The sequence below is a fragment of the Lampris incognitus genome, chromosome 1 (assembly GCF_029633865.1).
Source record: "Lampris incognitus isolate fLamInc1 chromosome 1, fLamInc1.hap2, whole genome shotgun sequence".
In the NCBI taxonomy this organism is placed as follows: Eukaryota; Metazoa; Chordata; class Actinopteri; order Lampriformes; family Lampridae; genus Lampris; species Lampris incognitus.
In genome coordinates this window covers 57,071,995-57,095,462 of record NC_079211.1, presented here as the reverse complement: position 1 = coordinate 57,095,462, position 23,468 = coordinate 57,071,995, and the positions used below count along the sequence as shown (strand labels likewise).

Genomic DNA, 23,468 nt, shown 5'->3' with positions numbered 1-23,468 from the left:
TGTAGCGAATTCGGGGGGGGCAACCACAGGAACTGCCGCGGCCGGGAAGCGAACCCGCATCTCCGCGGGAGACATCGCTAACCGCTCGACTAAACGGTCAGACCCCGGCCGACGGGTCTACTTAACCATGCACGTTACACTATCCCCCCTCCTTCGGGAAGTGCGTCCCCGCGCTTGAGCATATCAGCTCCTTCACGCCTCTGGGCGCATACGCTTCCGATGGCCTTACGGTCGCTCCATCCCACTTCTGACACCAATGTAGCGAATTCGGGAGGCAGCCACAGGAACTGCCGCGGCCGAGACGCGAACCCGTATCGCCCGCACCGCGGGAGACATCGTTAGCTCTTGAGTAACGGGTTAGAAATCAAATGCAGCACTGTCGATGTGTGCAGACATAACACTTACACCACAGGGCACCGTCTCATACGTATCAAACGCATGGGGAGGAAGAGCTAGTGACAAGCTCCTAACTGAAAACTGGCATTTTAGACGACAGCGTTCCTGGTGATTTACTTCTCGCTGACCGTGGTTTCGATATTCAGGGTACTGTAGGTTGCATGACGGCTCAAGTCAAAATCCCAGCCTTCAGTCGTGGGAAGTCGCAGTCAACTCCAGCTGATTTAGAAACCACCCGGAAGTAATGTGCTGATGTTACAATTCGTGTTGAGCGTGTGATCGGTCGTGTGCGCCAGAAATGTTGTGGGGGTTTTTTTGGGGGGGGGGCATTGCCAGTTGATTTCTTGATGTGTAAGGATAATGCGTTTCCGTACCGTGGAGAAGATGGGCCTTGTCTGCTGTGCTCTGGTGAACCGTCAGTTGTTGATGCCGGCTGACGTGCTTGGGCTGGGCGGTATGTCAGGATAGTATTGATAATGTGATATGAGGCTGTCGCCACATGGCAGAGGCCAAGTTGTCCTGGTTTAAAGGCTGCCTTACAATAACGATGTACCTTTCTGAACTTACCACTGGTCCATTATTTGGCTTTACCCACTTGGTCATTAATATCCACCACATTACTGATGATTGTTTATCATTAACCTTGGCCTAATGTGTAAATATTTTGTGCAAGCTCCAGTAGTTGGGCAAGGAAATCATCAGAACAACACCAATGTATTGGGAGAATACAAACTTTATTAGTCATTGCATCTTCAAAAAATACAAGTAAGGAAACACAATAAAATATTTAAATACATCTTTTAGCCTTATCCAAACAAAGCGACCGGAGTGCTTAAGAACAAGTTTCTTGACTGGCTGCAATCATCCTGTACATCACACATGTACACTTAGAAATGTCACATCTCAATAAGAAAGTTTGAAGCTACACAACGGTTTACTAAAAAAAACAGGTGTTTCACTCAGTACCTTTTCTGGCCCTTTATGGCAGAAACTGAGGTGGCCTGCGGCAGGTGGGACAACACCATGTTCCTTTTGGCGCAATTTCCACATTAACACATGAATAGTGAAACCTGAACATGACATTTTGCATTGTCACACAAAATCATCTGACCAAACTCAACCCGGTCACAGGAACACCAGGTTTTTTCTTGCTCACTGGCACTCGTGGCATTAGAATCACCTGGAACAGCAGGGACAGAGACGCCAGGTTGTGGGGACACATTTCCCATGGTAGAGGAACGCCTAGTGTAGAACTTGCCAACTAGCTCTGGCATAATGGCTGTGTCAAAAATGTGCTTGTTTTTCTGACACAACATGCCCCAGAAGTCTTCTTCAAATAAAACGTGCTCAACGTGCGGAACTTCCTCTGTACAAACAGCAAAATAGGCAGATCCGGTTTGCACACACCAAGCTGAGTTTGCACCTGGTAGAAATACTGGTGGTTTCTATTTAGCTTCAGTTTTCCTTCACCATCCTTCTCCAGGTAAAATCCTGAAACTCTATCCAACTCCTCTCTTTTAGCACAGAATGGACAGTTAATTTCAAGTACACTGACACCACACCAATCACAAGAAACCAGGCCATCCGGGGACGCACCCAGGATTGGCACACTTGGATTTAGAAAGAAACCCGTGTTGTGCACTGCACGTGTTAGTCTTTAAACATGTCAGGGGCCAGTTTCTCCTGAGTACAGCCCCAGCCAGGTAGGGGCTGCCGAGTTTGTACGGTTCGGGATAGCGTAGACCTTTTATCCAGCTCTGGGCTGGTTTATTCGGAGCAGAGCAACACGCAGTTTTCATTTTAGAGCTGTAATTCGACCAGCACGAAACTGAAACCACAGTTTAGAAGAAGCTTGATCCCCTGTAGCTTCCACAACGGCCTTTGCTTGCTCCTCTAACACTGAAATTTCAACTTCAGAATCAGAATCCTTTATTTATCCCCGAGGGCAAATTGAGTGCAACAACATTACTGCTAATAGACAATGTCATATATGTATTGTTAATTACATTAACAATGAGGCGACACAACAACTCAGACGGATAGCACGTTGATTCAGCTTGACCGTCTTTTTTGCTGAATGCCTTCTTCTATGGTGTTACATGTCATTCAACAGATACGTTACAGCATCAGCGCCACCACAGGCTAAACCTAGTTACTACACATCACAGCTCCCTCTTTCAAGCAGAACACTTCAATATGTAACCAAAGCAAATAAACCTCAGTCATGTAATAGTAAACTCAAATAACAATCTCAGCATTGTTAAAGCATGTATGTGCTTCATCTTAGAGACGTTTATCCTTAACTTAAAGCCATTAACTTTCTATTCTCTTTTTTGCCTTTTCACTTGGCCTATTTTACTAATCAACGAAACACCTATGCAATGTTACTTTCACCTCAGTACAAACGTTAAACGTGTGTGACCTGAACTGTAATGTAACAACATGAATTCACCGCTACATTCACTCTACTGTGGCGAACCCCTGTCTCCCACGCCGCAAGCGACAACATTAACCAGTCGACTAAAGGGTCCGACCCGTTAGTCAAGGATCAATGTGTCTACTTATCCACGCACGTTACAATGCTTGACTTCTTCTTTTTTTACTGTGAATAAAGTTGTGGAGGTTTACTCACTCTCCCAGAGCGTGAGGTCTTTACTGGACCTGTTGTGGTTGTAGTCACCGCCAGTGTTACAGTCTCTCTTATAGGATAAGCGACCGGTGTTGGCGTCACTGTGGTGTCTGCTGGTTCACTAGCAGACACCGTGAAGGCCTCCTTTTTGCTGACCTGTTCTGTCCAGTTCTGGAAGTCTGTCCTCTCTACTCTTTAGCAGACGTCGCCTGTGTTAGATTCCCAGATGGAAGTCACCGACTTCTCTGTACTAAACTTGAAGTACGTAATAAAATAACAGGAGTGAAGCGGACTTTCCTTGTGCTGTGATCCGACTTTATTCCCATGTTTTTGTGAGATTGTACAGCAATGGCAAATGGTTATATTGCTAGTAGAAATAATAGTCATGGAAGAAAATCGCCAGGGATGTCCTTTATCCCCTTTATTATTATTTTTTTCCATTTCACTGCACTCGGGACTTGTACTTGTGTGTATGTGACAAGTAAAACTCTTCAATCTATTTCTACTAGAAGGTTTTTGAGGATTTAAACATTCTCCATTCATTTGAATGAGAATTTTTTTCATAAAAACCTTAATATTTTAAAAAGTATAAATATTAGAAAAAAGTTGAATGTCAGCCGGGCGGCACAGTGGCGCAGCGGTTAGTGCAGTCGCCTCACAGTAAGAAGGTCCTGGGTTCGAGCACTGGGGTAGTCCAACCTTGGTTTCCTTCGGGGGGCTCCGGTTTACTCCCACAGTCCAAAGACATGTAAGTCAGGTGAATTGGCAGTACTGAATTGTCCCTAGGAATGGGAATGGGTGGGGGTGTGTGTGTGTCTGTGATGGCCTGGTGGCCTGTCCAGGGTGTGTCCCCACCTGCCGCCCATTGACTGCTGGAATAGGCCCCAGCATCCCTGAGAGCAGGATAAGCGGCTAAGACAATGGATGGATGAATGTAAGCAGGAATGTCCTAAAAAAGCTAAACCTTTTGATAGCTGAATGGTTTCTGTAGCACAAAGTATGCAGAGGTAGTTAGATGCCAACCTGTATAGATCATGACATGTTTTAGATGCCATTTTGAGCTGAACTCATTTCCACAATCGCAGCACCCGAATGGCTTCTCCCTTGCTTATGAGTCCTTACGTGCCTTAGTAGATCTGACTTCTGGGTAAACATTTTCCCGCATGTGGTGCATCTGAATGGCTTCTCCCCTGTATGAGTCCTTACGTGCATTTGTAAATTTGACATCTGGGCAAACATTTTCCCGCACGTGGTGCATCTGAATGGCTTCTCTTCTGTATGAGACCTTACGTGCCTTAGTAAATCTGACTTCTGGGTAAAAATTTTCCCGCACGTGGTGCATCTGAATGGCTTCTTCACTGTATGAGTCCTTATGTGCCTTTGTAAATTTGACTTGCGGGTAAACATTTTCCCGCATGTGGTGCATCTGAATGGCTTCTCCCCTGTATGAGTCCTCATGTGCCTTAGTAAATCTGACTTCTGGGTAAACATTTTCCCACACGTGGTGCATCTGAATGGCTTCTCCCCTGTATGAGTCCTTACGTGCGTTTGAAAATTTGACTTCTTGTTAAACATTTTCCCGCATGTGGTGCATCTGAATGGCTTCTCCCCTGTATGAGTCCTTACGTGCCTTTGAAAATTTGACTCATGGGTAAACATATCCCCGCACGTGGTGCATCTGAATGGCTTCTCCCCTGCATGAGTCCTTATGTGCCTTTGTAAACTTGACTTCCAGGTAAACATATCCCCACACGTGGTGCATGTGAATGGCTTCTCCCCTGTATGAGACGTTACGTGCCTTTGTAAACTTGACTTCCAGGTAAACATTTTCCCGCATGTGCTGCACCTGAATGGCTTCTCCCCTGTATGAGACCTTATGTGCCTTTGTAAATTTGACTTACGGGTAAACAATTTCCCACGCGTGCTGCATCTGAATGGTTTCTCCCCTGCGTGAGTCCTTGTATGCCTCTCCATATTATACTTCCAGGTAAAGTCTCTCCCACAAGTGGCACATTTGAAAGGCTTTTCCCCTGTGTGAAATGCCATGTGAATTTTGAAAACTTCCAAATTATAAAGCACTTTGCCACAAATCTTGCACTTGTTGTGGGGCTTTTTGTGGGGTTTCAGCCTTTCTTTCAGAGTTGAACCTGCTTCCTCACTGTTCTGGCGACTGCAAGTATGGTCAGCTTCACTCTTAGTTACATGACAGCAGTTAGAGAGGGTATGGTGGTCACTTGTTGGTTCTGATATCAAAAACTTGTCTTCTTTGGAATCCAGTTGTATCGGCTCAAATGAGGTGACAGCTGGGGGCTCTGTGTCTCCCTCTGTCTGGGTTTGGTAGAGTTGCGAGGGCAGAGGCTGATCATTACCATGATCATTTCCATCACAAAGAGGGGTAAATGTGGACTCAAAAGTATAAGCTACCTCCTGCAATGGAAGTTGGTCTTCTTGTGGACTGATCATGAGTTTCTGTTGTTCCTGCTTGACCAGACTGGAGCTCCTCTCCTGCTCACGATGCTGCTGATCAGATAACTGTACAAAGTCTGGATAGAGAGAAAAACAAAATCAATGCTGTTATTTGCATATACAGGGGTAGGTTAAATTTGATTCAGGATACCTATTCAAAATTGGCCATAGTGGCACATCCTGTTTCCATATCTTAGGTAAGTCATATACAGTAGGTGTAGCTTCCCCCTAGTGAAAGAATTTTTACCGCAGATTATACCCAGGGGAAGCTACACCTAACCTGTATGTTTTACCTAAGATACATAAACAGGATGTATCATTACAGCCAATTGTTTGTGTGATTAACTCAGTGACCTATAACATCTCTAAGTTTCTTGCATCTATTCTTAACTTGTTGGTAGGCAGTAATGAACATCACATTCTGGACACACTATGGAGTTTGTGGATAAGGTGAGGGATACCATTATACAGAGGGATAAGACAATGGTCTTATCCATTGTCTTATCCCTCTGGGGATAAGACAATGGTCTCTAATGATGTTACGTCTCTCTTCACGTGTGTTCCTGTAGATTATGCAGTGGAGGTAGACTGTATGAAATTACAAAATGACCCCACCCTTAGCAATAGGACCACCCTTAACACTGACCAAGAGTGTCTGCTCCTGAAGCTGTGTCTTCAGTCCACTTACTTCACATATAGGGGGCAGTACTATAGGCAGAGGCATGGGTGGGCTATGGGTTCCCCAGTCTCACCAGTAGTGGCCAACTTGTATATGGAGTAACTGGAAAGGAGGGCTCTGATGTCCTATCCAGGGACACTACCTAGCCGTTGGTTCAAATTTAAGGACGACACCTGAGTTAAAATTTAATCAAAGAATGTAGCACATTTCACCGACCACATTAACTCTGTGGACAACCACATCAAGTTCACCAGGCAGTAGAGCTGTGAACGAATGCCAAAAATAGGCCTCGAACGAATAACGAATATTACACACTGAGGTTCGAATGGCATTCGAATACCTTGAATTTGCATATCACCCCCAAAAATCAATACAGAGAGAGTAAGTCTATTGTAGCCCGTGTTTTTATTAACAGCATATTTATGACAACATACAACTCCAGCACATTGTCCGCACATATTAGTCCAAAAACTGTTGTTGAGCACCCCTAAACATAAAATAAATCTGACTAGGAAAAGGCCAGATGATGTTAACTAGGGCCTACTCTAAGTAACATACAAGTAAAATAAATCTGACTAGGAAAAGGCCAGATGGTGTTAACGAATTTACCGTAAGTAACATAGGCATAGTAAATTATCCATGACCCACGGGGCTTAAAAAAATAAAATCAAGAGTCCTACTCACTGTAGTAGTATAAGAAGTTGTGCTAATAGTGGTTTGCGAGAAAAACCAAAGCGTCCACGTGTTCAGACTCGAGAGCGCTCCTTTTTTTGGTGACTATGTTTCCCGCATCAGAAAAGACACGCTCAGAGCGCACGGATGTCCCTGGCACGGCGAGGTATCTCTGAGCCATCTTCCCGAGGTGTGGATATATTCTCTCTTCGATTTTCCCATTAACAGCCCAAAACCCAAAGAATTTCCATACGTAACTTCTCAGATGTTGTGGAGTATGAATGACTCTCGCAGGAGATGTGCTAGTGCTAGTGCTAGCGCTTGGGTCACAGCCAACGTTCTTCTCGGATTCCGCCATTTCCTGTGTTCTATGAGCCCGCCCGCTCGGCGTGGGAACTGACAAGAGCTTTTTAATTTCCGGTTTTACTACGGATGTAGGCTATGCTTATTTTCATAAAATACGTTTCACGAAACCATCATTTATTTCCATTTAAACGTGTGTGCATTAATAATAATAATATTCATAAGGGGGAAAAAATATATTAAAAAAATATATTACAAAAAATCGAATTTCATATTTTCATATTCAAATTCGAATATTATTACCATAATTCGAATGTACATTCGAATTTCAAATGCTATCTGACAGGCCTACCAGGCAGGATTAAAAGAATGACAGGTTAGTCTTCTTACACTGTGACATTGCAGTTGGTGATGGGGACATTTGATTGTTGATGTTTACCGTAAACCAACACATACTGATCAGTACTTAAGGTTTGACTCTCATCATCCACTGGAGCACAAACTAGGAGTCATCAGGATGCTGGACCACCTAGCTGACAACGTCCCCTCCATCACAGCGACCGGGGAAGGGGAGAACTCCCACATTAAACAGGCCCGGGTTAAGTGTGGTTAACCTAACTGGGCGTTTGTCAAAGCCAGGAAGGCGCCCAAACAGTGCACCAGCCAATCGAAGAGAGGGGAAGGAAACAGCTGTCTAAGTGTAAACTAGTGGTGATTCCATATGTGGTGGGAGTGTCGGAAAAGTTGAGACACATATTTTCCAAACACCGCATCTCAGTTGCTTTCAAACCCCAAAACACGCTGCATCAGAAGTTGGTCCACCCCAAGGATTGGGTCCCCCGGCACAAACAGAGCAATATAGTGTGTACGCTGTTAACTGCCAGGAGGATTGTCATGACTTGTACATTGGGGAAACTAAACAGACACTGTTGAAGAAGATGGCACAACACAGGAGAGCTAACACGTCAGGCCAGGACTCCACAGTCTACACAGTCTACACCATCTACACAGTCTACACCATCTACAGGCCAGTGGCCAGTCTTTCAAGGATAAGGATGTGCATATCCTTGATAGGGGGAACACTGGTTTGAACAGGGAGTCAAAGAGGCCATCTATGTGAAGAGGGAACGACCATCCCTGAACCAAGGGGGGGGGGGTATCCCCACAACTGCATAACAACCGAAACCAATGATCAGTGGGGTGGGGGGGGGGCTAAAAGTACATATGTCGTCATCTTACAATGCTGTGATTGCAAACATTCCCAAATCCTCTCTGAATAGCACCCATGGCCATTGGAACTCTAATGGTCACGCCCATATTTGCATATGAAACTGGTCACTGGTTTCGGTCCTTATGCAACTGTATAGTTTATGGGGGTGGGATACCTGCAGACTGAATAGGTCATTTAGATGAGTAAGGAAACGTATCTGTCAATAAACGTTGTATCCAGATGAACTGATTCAACTTTCTCTGATGGGGGCTAGTTGTTCTGCAGAGTGGATGAACTACCAGTATTATCAGGGCCAGCATTTGTTCTGGTTTTACAAGGTTTTTAAGTACTCACGGCAGTGTGGCCATTAAAAGGAGTGGCCAGGTGACTGGGTTTCAATAAGACTATTTTTTAAAATAGCTGTTTCATTGCTAAAATCATGCACGTCAAATCTAGAAGAAAACCTTTTTGAGTTCTTGTGCCAGAACTTCACCTGATGTGAATCCTTCTAGTGTCACTCTTCTTATTGTCAGTTAACCCAACCATAGTCCTGATCCTGTCAGGATGACGGTTGGGGGAAAAAACAAAAATAAAATGGCCTCTTTTTTCTTTTTATTAAAGAGTGGTTTACTGAACAAACCAGGGTGTGGTCTGTTAATACTGCTACAACTGGCTGCAACCTACTAATCCATCCATCCATTATACAAACCGCTTATCCTACTCATGGCTGTGGGGATGCTGGAGCCTATCCCAGCAGTCACTGGGCGGCAGGCAGGGAGACACCCTGGACAGGCCGCCAGTCTACCACAGGGCCAACACACGCACGCACACACACACACACATTCACATAGGTCTAGGGACAATTTAGTACAGCTCATTCACCTGACCTACATGTCTTTGGACTGTGAGAGGAAACCGGCGCACCTGGAAGAAAGCCACAGGGAGAACATGCAAACTCCACACAGAGGAAAACACGGGATGACCCCAAGGTTGGACTACCCTGGGGCTCGAACCCAGGACCTTCTAGCTATGAGCTGACCGGGCTAACCACTGTACTACTGTACCCCCCCACAACCTACTAATAAAGTAAATTTTAAAGTAAATGAAAATAAACGTTATATCATTCATTCATTCATCATCAGCCACTTCTCCAGGGTTGGTTTGCAGTGTCAACAAGCTAAGTAGGGTACTCCAAACATCCCTCTCCTCAGCAATGCCCTCCGGCTCCTCCTAGGGGATCCCAATGTGTTCCCAGGCTAGATTGGACATGCAGTCCCTCCAGCAAGTTCTGGGTCTACCTTGGGGTCTCCTCCCAGTTGGCTGTGCTTGGTAAACCTCCAAAGGAAGGCGCCCGGGAGGCATCCTAATCAGATGCCCGAACCACCTCAACTGGCTCCTTTTTACGCGAAGGAGCAGCGTCTCTACTCCGAGCTCCCTCCAGATGTCCGAGCTCCTCTCCCTATCTCGAAGGCTGAGCCCAGACACCCTACGGAGGAAACTCATTTCAGCCACTTGTATCCGTGATCTCACCTTTTCACTCACTACCCAAAGCTCATGACCACAGGTGAGGGTTGGAACGAAGATTGACTGGTAAACTGGGAGCTTTGCCTTCCGGCTCAGCTCCTTCTTCACCACAACGGTCCGGTACAACGTCCACATTACTGCTGATGCTGCACCAATCCGCCTGTCAATGTCCCGCTCCATCCTCCCTTCACTTGTGAACAAGACCCCGAGATACTTGAACTCCTTCAACTTATCCCCAACCCAGAGGGAGCAATCCACCATTTTCCAGAAGAGAACCATGGCCTCAGACTTGGAGGTGCTGACTCCCATCCCAGCCATTTCACACTCAGCTGCAAACTGCTCCAGTGCGAGCTGGAGGTCATGTTCTGATGAAGCCAACAAAACCACATAAGCTGCGAAGAGCGGAGATGTAATTCTGAGGTTCCGAAAACGGACACACTCCTCACCTTGGCTGCACCTTGAGATCCTGTCCATGAATCTCACTAATAGAATCGGAGACAAGGGACAACCTTAGCGGAGTCCAACAACCACCAAAAACGTGTGTGACCTTGTGCCAAGAATGCGGGCACAGCTCTCAATTTGGTTATACAAGGACCAGATGGCTTGTAGCAACTGCCCCGGTACCCCATACTCCCACAGTGCTCCCCACAGAGTGCCCCGGGGTACACAGTCCTAAGCCTTCTCCAAGTCCACAAAACACGTGTAGACTGGCTAGTCAAACTCCCATGCCCCCCTCAGCACTTCCATAAGGGTAAAGAGTTGGTCTGTTGTTCCACGGCCAGGATGGAATCTGCATTGTTCCTTCTGGATCCGAGGTTCGACACTCGGTCGGAGCCTCTTTTCGAGCACCCTAGAGGAGACTTTACCAGGGAGGCTGAGCAATGTGATGCCCCGATAATTGGAGCACACCCCTCCGGTCCCCCTTTTTAAATATGGGAACCACCACCCCAGTCTGCCACTCAACAGGTACTGTCCCCGACCTCCACGCGACACTGAAGAGGCGCGTCAACCAGGACAGCCCAACAATGTCCACAGTCTTCAGCATCTCAGGGCGAATCTCATCCACACCTGGCGCCTTGCCACCGAGGAGCTTTTTAACTACCTCAGAGACCTCTGCCAGGGATATGGGTGGGGCTTCCCCTGAGTCTTCACACTCTACCTCCTCCACTGAGGATGTGTTAGCCGGGTTCAGGAGCTCCTCAAAGTGTTCTTTCCACCGCTCGACAACATCCCCAGTCCTCCTCCATAGCCTCGCTGAACTCCTCCCACACCCGAATTTTTGTTTGCGTGACCGCTGAAGCGGCAGCCCTTTTGGCCCTTTGGTACCTGTCTCCTGTTTCAGGTGACCCCTGGGCCAACCAAGTTCGAAAGGCATCCTTCTTCAGCCTGGCGGTTTCCCTCACCACCGGTGTCCACTAGCAGGTTCTTAGGTTGCTGCCTGGACAGATACCGATGACCTTATGACCATAGCGCCTGTCTGCCGCATCTGCAATAGAGGCTTTGAACATGGTCCACTCAGACTCCATGTCCCCAGCCTCCCTCGGGATACACGAGAACTTCTTCCGGAGGTGGGAGTTGAAGACCTCACGGACAGGGGCCTCCGCCAGACGTTCCCAGTTCACCCTCACTACACATTTGTGTTTGCCAGGTCTGTCCGGCAGCCTTCCCCGCCATTTGATCCAACTCACCACCAGGTGATGATCAGTTGGCAGCTCTGCTCCTCTCTTCATCCGAGTGCCCAAAACATATGGCTGCAGATCTGATGATACGACCACAAAGTCTATCATCGATCTTCGGCCTAAGGTGTTCTGGTACCAAGTACACTTATCAACTACCTTATGTTCGAACATGGTGTTTGTTATGGCCAATCCATGACTCGCACAGAAGTCCAATAACAAGGCACTGCTCAGGTTCAGATCAGGGAGGCCGTTCCTCCCAATCATGCCCTTCCAGGTCTCTCCATCATTGCTCACGTGAGTGTTGAAGTCCTCCAAAAGAACTATAGAGTCCCGAGGCAGAGCCTTATCCAGGACACCACCCAGAGACTCCAAGAAGTCCGGATACTCCCAATTGCTATTCAGTGCATAATCACACACAACAGTCAGAGCCTTCCCCCCAGTGACTCGCAGTCGTATAGAGGTGACCCGCTCAATCTCCGGGGAGAACTCCAACATGGCGGTGCTCAACCGGGGACTTGTGAGTATCCCCACACCCGCCTGGCACCTGTCACCTTGGTCAACTCCGGAAAAGTAATGAGTCCAGCCCCTCTCCAGGAGCTCGGTACCAGAGCCCATGCTATGTGTGGAGGTGAGCCCAACTATATATCAAATAAATAAAATTAAATAACAAAATAAACATTCATTAAGGTGCAGCATTTAGAAAATTAACTCTACGTGAACTTCACTATAATTGTATTCGCATGAGCAGCTTTCAGCTTTACATTAGGACTGTGCAACATAAATATTCCCTTAAATAAATAAACAAGTGTGAAACCGTCCAGACCCACGGTGCACCTGATGGAGATAGTGACTGAAGTCTCTGCGCAGTGTGAAAAATTAGCTTAGAGGCGTTATTCTCGTTAGCCTTTTGATGGATATAAACTACAGCACAGCGACCTCCTACAGCACCCTTGGGAGGCAGAGAGCGAAGAATAAGAAGAAGAAGGAGGAGGAGGAGGAGGAAGAGGAGCAACAACAACAACAAGAGAAGGTTGGGATTCTTCCACATAAGTACCTAATTCCAAATAAAATTAAAGAGGTGCCCTTTCAAATCGTCATAAATATTATCCTGCTAATCACTACATGCAGAAATGTAAAAGAGTGGTAGATACAAACTGTTCTTTCTGTGATGAACATCCAGAAACAGTGCTGTACCTGTTTTGCCACTGTTCTCACACCAAGACATTCTGGCAAGAGCTTTGCAGATTTGTCATTGATCATCTTTTCAGAGACTTTGTTTCCCTGTGATGGCCTGGCGGTCTGTCCAGGGTGCCCCCCCCCCCCGCCTCTTGCCCAATGACTGCTGGGATAGGATCCAGCGTCCCCGCGTTTGGATAATGGCTGGATTGATGTTTTATTGTGGGAGGATGTAGTATTTGGTTACTTTAAACACTCAAGAAAAGGTGAAAAAAAAATTTCACAATAAATCTATTAATAATATTGGCAAAACAAATCTATGCACAAAAGCAAATTCACAAACAAAAAACATTTCTTTGTTTTCTTGAAAGAGATTGAGCAATATGTAAAAGTATTTCTTTTTCCACAAACAAAAAGGCTGTCAAAACTTGTAACGTCTTTAAATATATTTAATATCTTCATGGGGTGGAATGGAATGTACCCCTGGCTCTTTTATTTATGTTCGTTCTGTACACTGTCCTCTGTATGCTAAATCCGTTGTATTGATACAGATTTGTTTACAAAAGAGAGAAGAAGAAGAAGAAGAAGCAGCAGCAGCAGAAGAAGCAGAAGCAGAAGAAGAAGAAGCAGAAGAACCAGTCACAGAGATCTGTGTTAATTCCCGTAGCAAATGAACAATGACATGACATTAGAAGAAGCCCTGCCAGAACGTTTAGACTATGGAAGGGCGGCACACACGGAAACCGGTTTACCAACCTATTCTGCGTAGCGGGATACTGGGCTTCAGCACCAAGTCCAGCAGCCTCCTCTGTCGAGCCATCTCCTCCTCGCGCGCCACCACCGCCCTCTCGAAAGCTCCTACTATCTCCTCATCCGCGGCACTTAGTCGCTCGATGACGAACGATCGTAGCAGGCTGACTGCGGACATGGCAACGGTGCGGCGCGGCAACACCGGCGGGCTCCAGCGGCGCGACGTCGCGCGTGGCTCGTCGCTGCAGGCAGGTCGCGGGTTTCCGATCTTCTACTTGAAGTTTAAAAGCGGTTGACGTTCACCACAAAAAGCGCACTACCGCCACCTATTGAGCTAAAGTGCGAACAAGGGATCCGTTGTTTTGTTTTGTTTTTAAATAAATTACATACCTTTATTATACAAACGAAATCTGGTCATAACAATAACAAATTAGCAAATAGTACAAATCAGACTGCGTTATTACACACTTTTCAGTATTTCACAAAACAATAAAACATGGGCAAAAAATTAAAAGACAAAAAGACAGAGGTCTGATCAGAAATCAATATATGTATGATTTTGTAAATATTCCAAGCTTGTTTGGTTTTTAAACATTTCAGTGCTTTCTTAAAATGTATTCATTCATTCGTCAGGGCTAAGAATAGTGGCCTGGATTTAATCAATCTAGATCTGTGGATACGTTCATCAGCCATAGGACTCAGGCTATTGTACAACATTTTCATGTTTTTATCCTCCATCATAACTCCACATTTCATATCCTTATCATCTAAATCGGGCAAATGAAAGTCCTTTTCACATATCCAATTCTGAAACAATTCCCAAGAGGCTCAAGAAAAATTACAAGTAAAAAACAAATGTTGTAACGTTGCGATATAACGGAATCACAAAACACGCAATGTTTTATCAGTGTTTTATCAGTGTTTTATCAGTGTGACATGTTTGCCTCAGAAACGCATTACAAGGACAAGTATGCAGTAGTACCATTCTGAAATATGGGAATGGCGGCGCCCAGCTCCGGCTATGCAGCGTCCTGATCCAGGTCTCCCGTCTGGGTCTGAGTTTGTCATCGTGTGGAGAATCATGTCTGTGGTCGTCGGTGTCCTTGGATCGGCTGAGGGAGCCTGGTCTGCCGCGTCCGGTGGGCCCAGGGACCACGGCCCCGCCTGGAGCTGCGCCCGAAGAGGAAACACCGAGGGCGGTCTGACAGGACGCGGAAGCGGGGCAGGCTAGGCTAGCTGCTAGCCCATGCAGACCGGCGGTTCCGGCGGCTGGCGTTCTTTCTCTGGACAGGTGTGTGTGTGTGTGTGTGTGTGTGTGTGTGTGTGTGTGTGTGTGTGTGTGTGTGTGTGTGTGTGTGTGTTTTGTTTTTTTGCTTTGTTCTCTCCGTTGTGTGTTTTTGGTGGTGTCGTTTTCTGTTGGATGTGTGTTTTTTGTCCTTGGTGTTGCCCTGCTGCGGGCAGGGAGAAGCGCAGTTTAGTCTCTTCTGTGTATGAATTGTTTCTGATTCTGATTCTGATTCTGAAAATGAGTTTATTTCGCTTTTGGTGAAATAGGGTGCGTGAGGTATCTGGTTCTGATTCTGACTATAATCTCTTTAGGATATTTTTTTAATAGACCCCCCCCCCTCTCTTTTTCTTCTCCCCGATTGCATCCGGCCAATTACCCCCTCTACCGATCCGGGGAGGGCTGCAGACTACCACCCCTCATAGCACCTGACACTGGGCCAGATCCGCCCACAGTCCGGCAGATCTGTTACAGGTGGTATTATAGCACCACCCAGTGGCCGTTAGCTGTAGTTAATGTTACGTAAGGCAGGCAGTCTTGCGCGTGCGTCAGTTCGTCTCTGTATTGTTGATACTTACAGTTCGACACTAAAGCCCCTTAACTGTTAACTGGGAGTCTGCCTCGGTTTTACACACCGCTAGCTCAAACATGGTGTCAGAAGTGGACCTTTGATTCGGCGACTTGGTGGCTGAAGGGACATTGAGCCATCAAGCGAGTTTTGCAAGCTTTTTGTTTTGCTAATGCTAGCTAGCCGTACCGCAGTAACAGCAGTGAATAGCCATGGCCGCCACCATACCCCCGGGGCCAGACCCCATGAAGCTCCGTGGCAACCTGGGTGCGACTTGGGAAATCTTCCGAGCAGAATATGAAGATTATGCTTTAGCCACACGGCTGGTGGACAAGGACCAGAAGGTCCAGGCGGCGACTCTGAGGAGTGTCATGGGAGTTGAATGTCGACATGTCTACAAACACAACTTACATCTGACCGATGCACAGCAAGAAGACGCGACCGGCATACTGGACTCATTGGAAAGGTATTTCAAACCCGCTAACAATGTGATTCATGAGCGCTACGTTTCTGGCTGTTGTAAACGAGAGGAAGGTGAAACAGTAGACTGTTTTGTGACACGGCTCAGGGAGAAAGCTTCCACATGTGAATATGGAGCCCTAAGAGATAACTTAATCAGGGACAGAATAGTCATCGGCATTGCTGAAGAGGGCACACGCAGACGGTTGTTAAGGGAAAGAGACTCGACTCTAGCCAGGGCTATTTGAAGCATGCAGAGCAGCAGAGCTGGGTGATTTGCAGTTGAGATCCATGGAGCAAGAGAGATCACTCGTGGACAATGTCAATGTTGTAGGGCAGGGGTGTCAAACTCCAGGCCTCGAGGGCCGCAGTGTCTGCAGGTATTTGTTGCAACCATGCACTACACCACCTGATTTAACTAATTAGCTCACCTCCTGGATCAAGGAGGGAAAGGAACTAGTTTAATCAGGTGGTGTAGTGCATGGTTGCAACAATACCTGCAGACACTGCGGCCCTCGAGGCCTGGAGTTTGACACCCCTGTGTAGGGAAACAAACATTCAACAGATCAGCCAGTACCACAGAGAAAATGAGTGGGCACCCCAGGTCACAAGGTTGGGGCCTCTCCGCATGCAAATACTGTAGCACAGCACATGAGTGGGGAAGAGAACACTACCCAGCGTATGGCAAGACCTGCAATGCTTGTGGCACAGCCCATCACTTTGCGAGAGTTTAAAATAAAAATAAGAAAAAGGATGGTAAACTCCACGCAGTTGAGGGACTGAACATGGATAAAGACAACACAGTCATGGACACAAATGATGTGTATGCAACAGAAAGCATCGGTGTAGTGGGAACAAAAGGCAAGAAATGGTTTGTCAATCTCCGCCTGAATGGCAAACTACAGAGATGCCAGCTTGACTCAGGAGCTACGTGCAACGTCATGAGTCTCAGGGACAAGAAGAGGCTAGCTCCCAGAGAGAAACTAAAGCATAGTAGCACCACACTGAAAATGTACTCAGACCAAGGTCTGCCATCATTTGGGGTCCTTAGCACTGGGTGTGTTGTACAGTGCAGCAAATACAAGCTGGATTTTGAGGTCGTAAATACACGACAGTTGCCACTGTTGTCAGGGTCCACATCAGAGGAGATGGGGCTCATACACTTCATCAGCCCAGAGGAGCTCAGAGTAGAAGGGCTCAACGCAGTGGACGACAGCCTTACCATGCCTCTCACCAGAAGTACAGTCATCAGAGCATATCAGGATGTCTTCACTGGTCCTGTGGAGGCACTCCCCAGAGCGGTTCATTTTGACTTGGATCCAGCGGTTCAGCCAGTGCAGAATGCACCACGCAATGTTCCGGTGGCTATGAAGGAAGCTGTGAAGACTCAGCTCGACCGATATGAAAGAGAGGGTCATATCATATCAGTCAGTGAGCCCAGGGATTGGATCAGCAATATGGTCATAATCAAAAGACCAGAAAAGCTGCGTATATGTCTACAGCCGCACCATCTCAACCAGGCCCTCAGACGCTCGCATTACCCCATGCCCACACTGGAGGATGTGCTCTATAAGCTGCCTAAAGCCAAGGTCTTCACACTAGTCGATGCAAGAGATGCTTTTCTTCAGTGTAAACTGGATGAGGCTAGCAGCCTCATGACCACCTTTTGGACCACCTGGGGCCGGAAGAGATGGCTTAAACTTCCGGTTGGTGTGTTAGTAGCCCCAGAGGTCTACCAGAGGAAACAGCATGAGCTGTTGGAAGGCCCTGAGGGAGTGGAGCCTATAGCTGACGACACCCTCATCGTTGGTTGTGGCGACAGCGAGGAAGAGGCAAACAAGGACCTTGATGACAAGCTTGTAGCCCTTCTGGACCGCTGTTGACAAGTGAAACTGCGGCTCAGTTTCAAGAAGATTCCGTTTAGAGTGTCTGAGGTGCGGTTCCATCATCACATCCTGTCGGCTGCAGGTCTAAAAGCTGACCAGGAGAAAGTCAGAGCGGTTTTGGACATGCCAGCCCCATCCGACGTCAAGGGTGTGCAGAGACTCATCGGATTCGTCACGTAATTGGCATGCGAGCCTTTGAGGAGACTTACAGACAAGGACACAGTCTGACACTGGCTGTCGAAGCACGAGGCAGCTGTCGGGGAGATAAAACAGCTTGTGACACAGACGCCTGGGCTGCGATACCAAAATGTGTCAAAACCCGTCACAGTACAGAGTGACTCCAGCCAGCATGGCATGGGCTGCTGTCTGATGCAGGAGGGACAGCCTATTGCTTTCGCGTCAAGGGCACTCACACCTACAGAGCAAAACTATGCGCAGATAGAGAAGGAATGCCTTAGCATAGTATTTGCCTGCCAGCGTTTCCATCATTATCTGTACGGTCGAGACAATATCACAGCGGAGACAGATCACAAGCCTCTCGTAGCAATCTTCAGCAAGCCTCTCCTCAATGCTCCCAAGCGCTTGCAGAGCATGCTACTGGCTCTTCAGAATTACAACCTGAGAGTGATCTACAAACCAGGACCGGACATGTTTGTGAGTGACACATTAAGCAGGCTGTCACTTCCAAAACACACCCTGGCTCTATGCATGCAGAGCACACAGTCTGCGGTATGGTGGACGAGCAGCTGGCAATTGAGCACATAAATATGGCCGACTATCTGAATGTCACAGACAAAAGGCTGCTACAGATACAGCAACACACAGACAACGACAGACAGCTGCAAGTCGTGAAGCCTACTATCCTGAAGGGTTGGCCCGCTGATAAGGATGAAACAGAGCAGGCAGTCGGAGAGTTCTGGCCTATAAAAGAGGAGCTAAGTGTCCAGAACTGAGTCTTGTTTAGGGGGCAAAGAGTGGTGATCCCAAAATCATTGCATCCTGAGATGCTTGCCAGAGTACATGGCAGTCACATCGGTGGCGAGGTGTGCTACCGACAAGCACGGGACACCATATACTGGCCTGGAATACAGAGCGAAATCAAGGATTATGCCAGTAAATGCTCTACATGCAATGAGTATGCGATTGAGTAGCAAAAGGAGACAATGCTGAGCCATGAACTGCCCACACGCCCCTGGCAAATCATAAGTCTGGATCTTTTCCCATACAGTGGGAAAGACTTTCTGATGATAGTTGATCACTACTCAGATTTCTGGGAGATTGATGTTCTGCCAGACTTTAGCGCGGAGACAACAATAAAACGATGAAAGGCTCAATCTGCTCATTATGGGCAACCTGACAGGGTCATTTCCGACAATGGGCCCCAGTTCGCCTTTACTCAGTTCCACAATTCGCTGTGGAGTGGGGGTTTGACCATATCACCTCCTCACCAAGGCATCCCAAGGCCAACGGGAAGACGGAATCAGCGGTCAAAATCGCAAAGAACCTTTGCAAGAAAGCACTACGGGATGGCGAAGATGCCTGGAAGGCAATCTTACAATGGAGAAACACCCCAATGGAGGCTATGGACAGCAGTCCTGCCCAACGACTGATGTCACGACGTTTGAAGTCAGCTCTGCCAGTGGTTGATACACTCCTTGAGCCACGCGTCGTTACGGATGTTGTCGATAAACTGCGGCACAGGAGACAAATCTCGAAACTCATCTACGACAGGACTGCTAAGGACTTACCTGAGCTCACAGTGGGAGAAGCAGTTTGGGATGAAACCACTACCAGGGGACAGGACTGACATCTGGTGACGGGGAGTGTGTCTGCAGAAAGTGGCCCCGCGGTCATATCTGGTAGAGGTCGAGGGCTCCTTGTATCGTCGCAATCGAGTCGATGGCAGAGCCAAGGCCATCACAAAACCCTAGGGCTGGCGCAAAGCGGCCTTCATCTGAATGCAGTGGGTCTCAGCCACAAAGTGAAATGACGGAGGGTGAGGGGCATATACTCTCCTCGACCCTCTCCCAGCAGGCTCTACAGCAGTCCACGGGCTCCGGGCCCACCACAGACTTTGGACACCTCTGCTGTCCCATCGTCACCCCATTCCCCTGCTCTCTCTCGATGTGGCCATCAGATACGGCCTCCCAACAGACTGAACCTATAAGCTCACATGGACTGGTTCTAATGTTCAGTGTTTAGGCAGTCTGGGGGTAGTTGCTGAAGGGGAGGGGGAAGATAGACAGGCTGTTTAATTGTTTTTGAGATCTAGACATGACCATGTCTTGGGTGAAGTTCACAAGTTGTTATTTCAAGAAGTGTTTTATTTACTTAAAGGAAAGGGAGATGTTACGGGTGGTATTATAGCACCACCCAGTGGATGTTAGTTGTAGTCAATGTTACGTAAGGCACGCAGTCTCCTGCGTGCGTCAGTTCATCTCTGTATTGTTGATACTTCCAGTTCGACACTAAAGCCCCTTAACTATTAACTTGGAGTATGCCTCGTTTTTACACACTACCAGCTCAAACAAGATCCGCATAGGAATCATATCCGCCCATAGACCGCCCCGCGCCCCTGGCCAGTGTGGCCTGGCCGGATCCGCGTCAGTCGCTGTGATACTTCCGGCCCGGATCTGGCCCACTTTCATTTTGCTGTCTAGGACATGTGGAGTCAACAGCCGCTTCTTTTCACCCAACAGTGAGGAGTTTCGTCAGGGGGACGTAGCGCGTGGGAGGATCACGCTATTCCCCCCAGTTCCCCCTCCAGGCGCCCCGACCAGTCCTAGTGCAGCGACTAGGACACATGCCCACATCCGGCTTCCCACCCTGAAGACACGGCCAATTGTGTCTGTAGGTACGCCCGACCAAGCTGGAGGTAACACAGGGATTCGATCCGGCGATCTCCGTGTTGGTATGTAACGGAGTAGACCAGCACGCCACCGTTTTATTATTATTATTTTTTTTTGTATTTTAATGGTAGAGGAAAGAGTACAGCGGCAAGGGCACCCCTTACAATGCTGTTTGTGCATTTGTCCTCCGTAAAATCGAGATGGTCTATATAGAGTGAAGGCATCTGTGGTACTAACACGTCATAAGGCAACATTCCTTTTATCATATCCACCATTACTTGTGGGACTGCCTTGATAACCACTGAGTATTGTTTTTTGTACACGTCACGTTGAATTAATCAATGAATTCATTGTACTCTAGAAGATTTCCTATTGAATCCACCAAAGGTAAAATAGAACAAATCCCTCTCTTCACCTAAATACAATAACATCAACTGCTACTACGACGACGACGACGACGACGACGACGACGGCTACTTTCGGCTGCTCCCGTTAGGGGGCGCCACAGCGGATCATCCGTTTCCATCTCTTCCTGTCCTCTGCATCTTCCTCTGTCACACCAGCCACCTGCGTGTCCTCCCTCACCACATCCATAAACCTCCTCTTTGGCCTTCCTCTTCTCCTCTTCCCTGGCAGCTCCATATACAGCATCCTTCTCCCAATATACCCAGCATCTCTCCTCCACACATGTCCAAACCATCTCCATCTTGTCTCTCTTGCTTTGTCTCCAAACCGTCCAACCTGAGCTGTCCCTCTAATATACTCGTTCCTAATCTTGTCCTTCTTCATCACTCCCAATGAAAATCTTATCATCTTCATCTCTGCCACCTCCAGCTCCACCTCCTGTCTTTTCATCAGTGCCACTGTCTCCAAACCATATAACATAGCTGGTCTCACAACCATCTTGTGAACCTTCCCTTTAACTCTTGCTGGTACCCTTCTTTCGCAAATCAGTCCTGATACTCGTCTACACCCACTCCACCCTGCCTCTTCTTAACTTCTCTTCTGCACTCCCCGTTACCTTCGACAGTTGACCCAAGTATTTAAGAAGCCCGCTCCTGGCTGATGGTGTCCCCAGCAGTAGAAAATGTACACTGTGAGGGTGCGGATGATGCTTGTACACAGAGATACGTGGTTGCTAAGTCTGAAAGCACTGGCAGAGTGTCCTTCATGTTCCACCACCAGGTCACTGGACTAACGGAGGTTAGGGTAGATGGTAGACCTCTGTAGCGCTGTATCTCTTCCTGAACCTTCTCTGTCGTGCTGACAATGTCCTGTGTTCTTACTTCAATTGCCATGTCCTCTTCAGCAAATAGCTCCTCAAGGGCAGAGAGCTTTGGCCGCTTCTGCGAACAAAAAAGAAAAGAAAAAACAAGACACTATCAGTAGATGCAAACAAGATAATTTTCTTCTGTAAATAAAGTGGGGGGGGGGGGGAATAGGATGTCGGTATATAGTTTTACTGTGTTGCTACTGTAGCTGTATTGTCTTCATCAGATGAGTTGTGATCATCATCAATAGTTCATCAAAACATCAGCAATAGTTGTATTAAAGTGGTTGTATTAATATTGCTTACTTATTATAAAAGTCATAAAACATTGTCTAGGCCAACACAGGGATCTTCGGTTCGAATCCCCGTGTTACCTCCGGCTTGGTCGGGCGTCCCTACAGACACAATTGGTCGTGTCTGCGGGTGGTAAGCTGGATGTGGGTATGTGTCGTGGTCGCTGCACTAGCGCCTCCTCTGGTCGGTCGGGGCGCCTGTTCGGGGGAGGGGGAGGGGGAACTGGGGGAATAGCGTGATCCTCCCACGTGCTACGTCCCCCTGGCGAAAGTCCTCACAGTCAGGTGATAAGAAGCGGCTGGTGACTCCACATGTATGGGAGGAGGCATGTGGTGGTCTGCAGCCCTCTCCGGATCAGCAGAGGGGGTGGAGTAGAGACCGGGACGGCTCGGAACAGTGGGGTAATTGGTCGGGTACAATCGGAGAGAAAAAGTGGGGGGGGGGGATAAGTCAAGTCAATAAATCATTCAATATAACAGCTACTATATCAGAGACGTGAATCAGCCTGACAAGGGCGTGGACTTTGACTTGAAATATACTAGTTGACTTATATGAACAGGAAAAAGGAATGGAAGGGGCGTGGATTTGTGCGTGGGTAAAAGGTTAAATTATAAGGTGGTGGAAAGCAGGACAGCAGCAGCTGATGACGTGCTAGAATGCATTACAATAAACATGTGTGTGGAAAAAAAGAAAAATGTAACTGTAGTATATATACACACACACACACACACACACACACACACACACACACACACACACACACACACACACACACACACATACACACACAGAGCAAGAGAGAGAGAGAGACAGACAGACAGACAGACAGACAGACAGACAGAGAGACCACCGGGATCTAATATTAACATATTCAAGGATTAGATGGAAGAAATTAGTTGCAGAGAAGTATGTAGGAGTGGTGCAGGATATGTATGAGGGCAGTGTGACAGTGGTGAGGTGTGTGGTTGGAATGACAGATGGGTTCAAAGTGGAGGTGGGACTTGTAGATAAATGTAATGGTGTGATGTTTAATAATGATGATTACAATGTATTAATTGGAATAAGGGATATAAGGATATATTAATCATTGGGAAAACATATGCATGAGGAACAGGGCTTGTTACAAGGACAGGAGGGTCTATAGTGGCAGTGGAAAAGTACTGAGTATGTGAGCAGACAGAGGGTCACAGAGTAAATTAGGTGTGAGGGTCACTGAATAACAAAGGGAGCAATAAGGATGTTGTGGTAAAGGGGGAGTAGAGACAAGATGTCTGTCTCCCTGGAGGGTGTGAGGGTCCCTGACCTTGCATAGGGTTGGCGACTCTGAATGGGAAAGGGGGACACTGGAAGTGTTGTGGTCAGGGGGGAGTGGA

At 47.4% G+C, this 23,468-nt stretch overlaps 1 protein-coding gene across 1 annotated transcript; it reads right to left on the bottom strand.

Annotated features, from left to right (window-relative positions):
* Window positions 1–4,069: 4,069 nt before the first annotated feature.
* LOC130110818 (zinc finger protein OZF-like) lies at window positions 4,070–13,662 on the bottom strand. The gene is made up of 2 exons (XM_056278010.1): window positions 13,491–13,662; window positions 4,070–5,568 (listed from the first exon to the last, which is right to left on the bottom strand). The coding sequence occupies exons 1-2, from the start codon at window positions 13,660–13,662 to the stop codon at window positions 4,070–4,072; spliced, it is 1,671 nt and encodes a 556-aa protein (XP_056133985.1).
* Window positions 13,663–23,468: the final 9,806 nt, after the last annotated feature.

Bases quoted from the DNA above. Each gene is read 5' to 3' on its own strand.
- LOC130110818 (XM_056278010.1), bottom strand. From the start codon at position 13,662: ATGTCCGCAGTCAGCCTGCTACGATCGTTCGTCATCGAGCGACTAAGT. The intron at 5,569-13,490 runs GTTGGTAAACCG...CTCTCTATCCAG, and splicing joins TATCCCGCTACGCAGAATAG to ACTTTGTACAGTTATCTGAT.